This window comes from Oncorhynchus mykiss, chromosome 16 (assembly GCF_013265735.2).
Source record: "Oncorhynchus mykiss isolate Arlee chromosome 16, USDA_OmykA_1.1, whole genome shotgun sequence".
In the NCBI taxonomy this organism is placed as follows: Eukaryota; Metazoa; Chordata; class Actinopteri; order Salmoniformes; family Salmonidae; genus Oncorhynchus; species Oncorhynchus mykiss.
The window spans coordinates 20,019,670-20,029,264 of NC_048580.1; the positions used below are offsets into that span (position 1 = coordinate 20,019,670).

The window sequence follows — 9,595 nt, forward strand, 5'->3', positions numbered from 1 at the left end:
CCACTCTCCATATATGTATTTTTTGTCTCAGTGTGTTACAGGACAGAGCAGGACAATAACCTAAAACACAAGGCCAAATCTGCACTGGAGTTGCTTACCAAGAAGACAGTGAATGTTCCTGAGTGGCAGAGTTACAGTTTTGACTTAATTCGAAATGAAAATCTATAACAAGACTTGAAAAATGTTGTCTAGCAATGATCAACAACCAATTTGACAGATCTTGAAGTACTTTGAAAAGAATGGGCAAATCCAGATTAAGAAAACTCATAGCGAGTTATCCCGAAAGACTAACACCTGTAATTGCTGCCAAAGGTGCTTCTAGAAAGTATTGACTAAGGGGTATGAATACTTATGAAAATTATATATTTCTGTAGTTCATTTTCAATAAATTAGTAAAAATGTCTAAAAACATGTTTTCACTTTATCATTGTGGGGTATTGTGGTTAGATGGGTGAGAAAATAAATATATTTAATCCATTTGAATTCAGGCTGCAACACAACAAAATGTGCAATAAATCAAGGGGTATGAATATTTTTTGAAGGTCTCAAAACCCAGGCAGTTTGTGTCATGTTCAGTGTAACTGCCGTTGAGTATAATTCTGATATATCATGGCTGCGTTAGACAGGCAGCCCAATTCTGATCTTTGTTTCACTAATTGGTATTCTGACCAATCAGATAAGCTCTGAAAAATATCTGGTGCAAAAAGATCTGATGTGATTGGTCTTTTGACCAATTAGCGGAAAAAAATACAAGACTTGGGATGCCTGTCTAAACGCAGCCGATGAGAAACAAGGCCAGGCACACATAGTTATGACTCTGCTGACCCCCATTGTTCTCTGATACACACTGCAGTTAAGACAGGCATCGGGTCTAGCTTCTCCACCCGATGAGAAAGGGAAATGAAAGGTGTTACCATCTTGCATTCAAGTAGATTACATAGTTGTAATAGCAAAGGTACATCAATGTTATTATGAGAGTCCTACAAACTGTATATTTTTAAAATAAGACAAAGGTTCACAAGACTGATTCTAAAACATTTATTTCCATGTCACAAAAATGGCTTTGCATACCCCTGTGCATATTCATGTGCACACGTTTCACTGCCAGTGAAAAGAAGATATTACTCAGTCTCACAACACCGATGGTATCAGACAGTGTGCAACATTCTTCATTCACTCTTAACGGGAAACCTTGCATAGTACTATGTAGCAGGCTCTTTGGCTCTCCACCGGGTGCAAAGGTTCAGTCGAGCAGAGATTAAATTATGAAAATGACGTAATCATGGATCTCATGTAGGTCATATTTTGCACACTAGATTCATACACACCACACATACCAAGTTACAGTATATTCAATTCAAGTTATTTGATCTGTATTGCACTTCATTTTAACTCACTCTTGGTCTGCATAAAATGGATCAAGATGAATAAGACATTTGCTGTAAACGCCAACAGCAAAATACTTTGGTATAATCCAGCACATTTGAATGCCATTGGAAAATATCACTGTCCACACACAAGAACCCTGAAATACATTGGCTGGATGTAGGAAGGCCTTATTGGAAACCATGGAGCCACAGTTATGACCGTGCCTATACTGTATGCACTTCAGAGATTCTTTGTGTACATGCTCCAAATATCAGTCCCCCCCTGTTGTTCATGCATCCTCCTCCTCAGTCTTGCCCAATCAGTCTCGTTATGACTTGTTTACAGGTCTCGTCTCCAAGCAGTTCCTGTATGGAGTATTGACACAAATCTTTTCCGGCCACAATTTACATTAGAGAAATAGTATTTCCTTTATGTTCATTTTAGGGAAATAACTTGTCTAAATACCAACAAAAAATAAACAAAAAAAGTACTCCAAGTGCATGAAATTGCAAACCTGTTACATGTAACCTAATAACATTACATTACACATGACTTTCCTTTGTTTAAAGTAAGTAAGTAGCCTGGTCCAAGCCAGAATGGCCCACTGGTCTGGAGCATATCTCCTGTATATGTAGCGTGAGCGTGATGCAATTTGCTGTACACCCAATTTGATGTACACCTCGTGGACAGGAACTAGCCTTTCACAGGGCCTTCATTTGTGTAAATCCAATGAAAATACGTTTAAGTGTGGGCCAATTTCCTTTCCCCTCATTTCCCGGTCTTGTAATCGAAAAGGGAAAAAGTTGTTACTGCAGTTACCGTTATTGTAGTAATACCAACCATGCATTAACTAGCTGTCGTCATTGGCTTCAGCATCACCCTGGACAAGCTGCTGGAGGCCTTCTTCATCCACCTGTTCAAACGCAAAGAGATTACCCTCCTGCAGCTCACCAATGAGAAGTCGCTGCAGCAGAAGGGTATCACCGTCAAACAGAAGAGGTGAGTGAGGGCTAGAGACACAGCATGAGCTCTTTCGGTTGTAATTGAAATTGGAGAGATAATTCACTTCTAGAGAAATGATTGGGGATCCTAATAAATCAAATCAAAATGTACTCAAATCCACTGTCTAATTGAATATATGATTTCTTTCAAATGAATCTAAATTACACCGTAACTGTCTTCAGTGTTTCCCCTAGGATTTGTTTCAGCAGTGGTGGCAAGGGTAGCGGGGGGTTGATTTCTACTAGCGTTAGCGCCACAACATGCTAGCCGTTCCCATAGACTTCCAATCACTGAGTCAACGACTATCCATTTAAAAGTGTGTCTGGCAGAAATATATATTAAAACCAAAAATTACATCATAATTTTTTGCAGCAGTGGCAACAATTTCCACACCTGCTAAATGAATATAGGAGAAACACTGGTCTTGGTGTTCTGGTTGTTTCCCTGATATCCGACGCTCTTGTGTCCAATGCTAGACACCTTCCTGCTGGCGCTGCCCCTCACCGCCCCTCCCTTCATTCTGACGCTACTACTCCCACCCTCGGACATGGTCCTTCCCCTCCTTTTCTGCTCCTCCTCCTCCATCTCCACCTCCTCCTGCTGCAGGTTCCGGAGGTTCTGACAGTCGCATACCCGCTCCTCTGGCTGCTCCCCGGTGGGACGGAACCACTTCAATGAAGCGTAGACGAGCTCTACGAAACTGGACAAGGCAGAAACCACTCCCACGGCGAAGTAGAAACAGAGGAAGACTGTCTTTTCCATGGGGCGTGACACGAAGCAGTCCACCGTGTAGGGGCATGGGAAGCGGCTGCATGGGAACTGGGCCTCAACCTGGAAACCGTACAGCCACCACTGACCTACCAGAAATCCCACTTCTGTCACCAAACGGAAGGCCACGTTTATAACATAGAGCTGTCGGAGATGGCGCTCTTCCCTGGCAGCGTTGCTAATCAGCTGGCTGAACCTTGGCTGGCCTAACTGCATGGTCCTCTTGTTGTGGTGGTGCATGGCGTACATGAGGAAGATGAGGGACGGCGTGGAGATGAGGACTATGTGGAACACCCAAAAGCGGTACTGGGAGATGGGGAAGGCATCATCGTAACACACCTGCTTGCAGCCCGGCTGCAGTGTGTTACAGGCAAACTCCCCCTGCTCGTCTTCGAACAAGTCGCCGGCGACAGTGCCCAGGATGAGGATGCGGAAGACCAGCATGAGCAGCAGCCAGAAGCGGCCCAGCATAGGGGAGTGGACCTGGAGGGCATCGAATAGGCCGCTGAGGAAGCTCCACTCACCCATGATGCGAGGACTCGGTCTGGGCTATTCCTCCTGGCTCTCTGGGGGTCTCTGGAGGTCTAGTGGAACTTATATTCAGTCCATTTTCAGAAATAGTTATCCCTCATGAGTTACTGGCATGCAGGGTTGTCAAGTCAAAATGCCAAGTCTGCTCACAAGCCCTTCCTTAAGAAGTACTAAAATGGATGATAAAAATCTGAACAGGGTGATTTACAGATCAAAGGCTAATTCCATGGACGTGTGTCCTTCACATGACCTGAAACAAGACAGATCAAATATTTGATTGTGTAACATGCAGAAAAAAACTTAGAAAGATAGCTATTCCAATATATTCCCTCATCCACATTACATTTAATTAATTAACACAAGAAAATACCTGTATTGCTTCAACTCCTTCCCAACTCCTTTTAAGCTTCCTTAGGAAATGAACCAATTCAGTGAAAACCGCTGCTCCTTTCGTGATCTTAAATGACATTGAAGAACAGAGGTTTTGATTAGTAAAGAGGCACATAGGCAAAACAATATAGGTATATTATTGAATGTACTTAATATTACATACAAAACGACCCACACAAATAATTAACTTGCTCACATAGAGGTTAAACATACTGAGAGAACATACCAAACGTTTCAACCATATACATGGTAGATCGTCATAATAAGCCGTTTCCTGTACAAGCCTGGTAGAAGTACTCTTTAGCCTCTGGCATACACACTCTGGGTGTCTAGTTTATGTGGGCAGGTGCCTTCTTTGATTTGGTACTTCAGCCTGAAGCAGCCTTGAATCAATGGGTAGCAGTCAATGAGTCATCAAAATATTGTCAGTCAATAAAAATAAAAAAAGATCTGTAGAAAAACCTTTAAACATTAGGCATTATATCATCCATCTATTAAAGGTGCAATGACAAAAAAAAATGGAGCCAACCTGTGTTGGTTCCCTCAGTGTGCTCCGACTATTACCACAGTCTAACTCCACGTTAGACAGTGATAATGGTTGGCTTTTAGTAGTCGGCTTGCTGGGGCGTCAACGGGGAAGGAAATTCCTGTCATGTCCTATCTGGGATATCAAAGTACACAAACATAATTAATGTTTACTCAAGAGTGCATACTCTTGATTGATGACGGCTTTTCCTAATGGCAGGAAGAGTCAGCACTTCCCAATCGGCCTGAGTAGTTCACAAGGGAGAACACAGGAACACCCCAGCATCAATACACCACCCACTGGGTAAAAGCTGGTTGAATCAACGTTGTTACCATGTAATTTCAAACAAAAAATATAATGTGATGAAGTTGATGGAAAACTAATTGGATTTGAAAAAATTTCACCAACATAAGGGAATTTCATATTTTCCCCCCAACTTTGAACCTAAATCCAATGACATGGTGAAATGTTTTGTTGATTTCATGTTGAATTCGCATTAGTTGACAACTCAACCAAATGTAAATTAAAACTAGACGTTGAACTGAAGTCTGCGCCCAGTGGGCACTTGTAGACCTACTGATAGAACAGCTGTGAGTGCTTTTGTATTGGGATTGGCTGGGCCGGCCAGTCCCTGACTTTGTTTTAATTTTCAAATAGCCTACACCCCTTTCCTGCAGTCAAATGAACAATTCATCCTCTAGTGGTCTCATGGGTGGAATGTTTGTAATATTTTTCATAATTAATAAACATTATTAGTAAACCTGCTTAAAATCTGGTGTTTCTATGTCAAACGAACGGTTTTGTTATATTTTAGTTTTCTGTGATATATATGAAATGTAATATTGGGATGCAAACTCAAAATTGAATACATTTAAACTCTATATCTGACATGGTACAGGTGTCTTCAGTTTTCAAGCCCATAACCATGTATGTGAAGTGAATACTTTGTTTTAAAGTAAAATTGACTACCAAGAAACACTGTGTGACCCTAATTTAGCCCACTGCAGAAAAAGGCTAGATTGAGTCATCCTTTGAACTTTAAATGTAGGCTACATGAGGTCAATACGTTTTTATGTCAGTATCGGATGAAACTGTGGGCTGAGGTAAATTGTTTAATTGCTACTTTCCCTGTTACAGTTTAGATGATTTAGTTACTTACATTAACCATGTTTGGAATCATAGCCTTCCATGTCGATGGTCACTAGCTGGCCTAGCCATATTCATAACATCTTATTTCAAACCCTAACTACACTGCTAACCGTATGCCTAGCCCTAACCTTAAATTATGACCAAAAAGCACATTTTTGGTTTCACCATAAAGAAAATTGACTATGCAAGCCGCAAAGTCAAAATTGCCTTTATTGTAAAAATGTCATGAGCTAGCTACTAGTTTAAAGCAATTAATGATCTAATTGTTACAAATAATTAATGCATGGACTACATTTATGATAATATTTTGTTTACCTTATCAAGCTTGACGATACACTCATTTATCAATCAAAAAAAGTGTTATGAGAGAGTGCACCACAAACATCTTTCCAGGGTGTTAGTGCATCCTCCTCCCAACACCACTGATAGGGAAAGGTTATCAATTTGCAAAAGTCAAGTCAGCTCATATTGTTGCTACCTTAGCTGTTATGCTAGCTGACGTGCTACTGAAGAGTGACACTAGCATATTGGTATTCAAAGACGGGAACATTGTTTAGGCAAATAATTAGTTAGGTAGCTAGCTTTCACATTAATTGTGCAAAAATGCTAGCTAAGCGCTAGCCAGCTGAGGACTTCATCATTAAGAGACAGTCTAATAGCTAGCTGAGCGCTAGCCAGTCAGTGGTGCTGACAGATTGAAACTGGTATCAACAAAATGTTTTTCACTCTATATCATAAAACATTGCATTGCTAACAAGGCATCAATTAGCTTACACAATTTTAGCGTTTATTAGGAAGTTTACTTGATAAGTTAGACACTCAACTGAGAACTTTGGTAGCTAGCGAGATAGCTTGGTTTCCATTTTCCAACAGATTTGTCTAAACCACCTAATTGGTTGTCACTTTCTAATTCCCTGATTGGTCATCAGCGGTTATTGATTTTGGAACTGTTAACCAGAAGAAACGGCTTCTGCTAAACTGTTTGCCACTAAAAAAAATTGTCGCCAAAGGTTTGCAGCAGATTCACAACTAGTGGCAAACATTTCCAAACTTCTAGCAACATTTTGTGGCACACTATTTATCGTGCAGCAAATTTGTAGGAAGTTTGCCGCAACAAATTAATTTTTGTATGGGCATAGCTGGATTCCTATCGAGCAGGCAGTGTGATTTTTTTTGTGGACGTCAACAACTCTTTTTTTTGTCAGAGACAAAAAGCAGATCAATCGAACCCAGTAAAAGACTGCGGTTCAGTTGCCGCTTGAATTTATCAAAAATGACTTTGATATCATGGGTAGAGTGAGGTTGCAGTAGCCTAATGGTGTGTGTTAGTGCAGTGTTTGTATGTCAGGACTGTAAACACATCTTGCTTTAACAATTTAACATTTCCTTAACAGCACTGCAGGTTTTGCAGCCTCACTCTACCCCTGATAAAGTGATTTTTGAAAGTGAAAAAAAACCCGACTTGGTATAATTATGATTATGGAAGATTGAATAAGTGTGCTTTAAACTGTTTGCTTTGAATGATTTGTAGCTATCGTCTCTATCTGTGCACGAGAGTTCATTCGATTCAGTTTCTCTACCAGAAAACACGCGATACCGTAAAGTGTTGTGTTTTCGAGCATGAGAATCCAGCCGCAAACTCAAGTGCAGATGGCTTGACTGCGTTTTGCGAGTGTCGGCTCACTTGACCGCAATAGAAAACTGGGCCGGTTTGACAGCACATCTCCCTTTGTCGACACGCTGTTTGAATGAGCCAAAAAAAAAAAAAAACACATATTTGGACTATCAGTAACCACGTTTCCATGCGAGTAAAGTCATTACCTTCAAAGGGTGTTGAACGTGCACGTTTCATGCTCCTTTCCAGTAAATGTCGAGGAATTATTCTGGTGGCATCATGATCGATGCTCGTCTTATCCATAATAATCTAATTATGTAGACTAGCTGTTGGCTAAAGCGCATGTAACAAGACCAGAGTAATGTCACATTTGCTGTTTAACGCAACAGTGTTAGTGACAAAACTGCCGGTAGAGTTGAACATGTAATGGAAAAAACATTAAACATTAGATCTTTATTAGGTACATGAAAACTTAGGTGAACATTTTTATTTTGTGTGCACTACTTCATCACACACTGATTTTTCTTCGCAACAATTCAGTTTGTTGGAAACACCACTGGAGGGAAAATGCCCATATTTTCTTTATGTGCGTTTTAACCTAAACAAAAATATAAACGCAACCATTTAAATTATTTTACTGATTAACAGTTAATATCAGGAAATCAGTCAATTGAAATAAATTCATTAGGCCCTATCTGGATTTCACATGACTGGGCAGGGACGCAGCCATGGGTGGGCATATTTGGGAACCAGGCCCAACCAATCAAAATGAGTTTTTCCCCACGAAGGGGCTTTAGTACAGACAGGAATACTAATCAGTTTCATCAGCTGTGACTGGTCTCAAATGATCCTGCAAGTAAATAAGCCAGATTTGGAGGTCCTGGGCAGGTGTGGTTACACTTGGAGGTACTGCCAAAATCTCATTGCAGGCGGTTCATGGTAGAGAAATGAACATTAAATTATCTGGCAACAGCTTTGGTGGTTATTCCTGCAGTCAGCATGCCAATTGCAATTGTAGCATTGTGTTGTGACAAAAAAAGAAGCACATTTTACTGCCCCCAGCACAAGGTGCACCTGTGTAATGATCATGCTGTTTAATCAGCTTCTTGATATGCCACATCTGTCAGGTGGATGGATTATTTTGGCAAAGAAGAAATGCTCACTTACAGGGATGTAAACAAATTTGGGAGAAATACGTTTTTTGTGCACATGGGAAATTTCTGGGGTCTTTTATTTCAGCTCATGAAACCAACACTTTACATGTTGCATTTATATTTTCGTTCAGTGTAGAATATTCGTATGAAAATAAATTGCCGCTCTAGCTAGGTTTCCATCCCTTTGGCGACAAGATTCTCATAGAATCTGCAGAGGACATAGCCTATGCGCATTTCCCCAACTGTGGTATGTTTTCACCAAATGGATTTGTGGATAAAAATCCGTGAGTTATGACAATTTACATTTTATGTACCAAATAAAAATCTAAAGTTTGATGTGCTTCTATTGCATTTTCACCCAAACCGGTCGTTCTGTCAAAAACTGTTGCGTGAAATAGCAAATGTGCCTACTCTGGTCTTGGCACCTGCGCTCTAGCCAACAGCTCGCAGATACAGTAGTGGTAGGCTATGCAGGTTGGCTAATTTACATGAGATTATTATGGATAAACGCAAAATATTTGTATTTGTCAAACGGTAGTCAAGCATCGATCATCATGTTACCAGAACGAGAGCCTCGAAAGTTGTAGTGGGAGGACCACACGCACACTGTCATTGCATTACTCCAAATATACGTCGATATGGTTATTAAATCACCGTCATTTTCCGAATACATTTCACCGAAACAAAAAGATCCCAACATGTCCTACAAACAAGTTTTGTGTAGTCCTAAAAACCGTATGTAGTTAGCTCTGATTTGTTTTCCTATTGGGAAAATTAGTGTTACTTCATGACCCTTTGCAGAACCCATTGGTGTCTGCATGAATGTCCCCCGACATCTTCATGCTTGTGTGACACTTTTTAATGTGGGTCAAAAGGGAAATACAAATATTATCGGAGTTTTCATTGCACGTCGTTAACAGAACTGCGGGACAACCGTGACCGATACATGGAGTGTACAAAACATTAGGAAAACCTTCCTGATATTGAGTTGAACCTCATACCGCTGCTGTCTCAAGTCTCATGTACATCATCCTGCCTCTGAAGTGGGGCTGCTATAACATTAACAGAAACACCTGTTCCTAATGTTTTAGT

General features: G+C 40.5%; 1 protein-coding gene across 2 annotated transcripts; it reads right to left on the reverse strand.

The window, feature by feature from the left end:
- Positions 1-1,025: 1,025 nt before the first annotated feature.
- LOC110491558 (gap junction delta-3 protein) lies at positions 1,026-7,661 on the reverse strand. 2 transcript variants are annotated; one of them, XR_005036462.1, is made up of 5 exons: positions 7,556-7,660; positions 4,286-4,720; positions 4,040-4,126; positions 2,209-3,919; positions 1,026-1,733 (listed from the first exon to the last, which is right to left on the reverse strand). XR_005036462.1 is itself a non-coding variant. In XM_036946448.1 (5 exons), exon 5 carries the CDS (start codon positions 3,664-3,666, stop codon positions 2,767-2,769), a length of 900 nt encoding a protein of 299 aa, XP_036802343.1. In that variant the 5' UTR covers positions 3,667-3,919; positions 4,040-4,126; positions 4,286-4,442; positions 4,589-4,720; positions 7,556-7,661; the 3' UTR covers positions 1,026-2,766. The 2 variants fall into 2 exon arrangements, 1 of the variants encoding a protein (XP_036802343.1); XM_036946448.1 differs by having other exon boundaries at positions 1,026-3,919; positions 4,286-4,442; positions 4,589-4,720; positions 7,556-7,661.
- Positions 7,662-9,595: the final 1,934 nt, after the last annotated feature.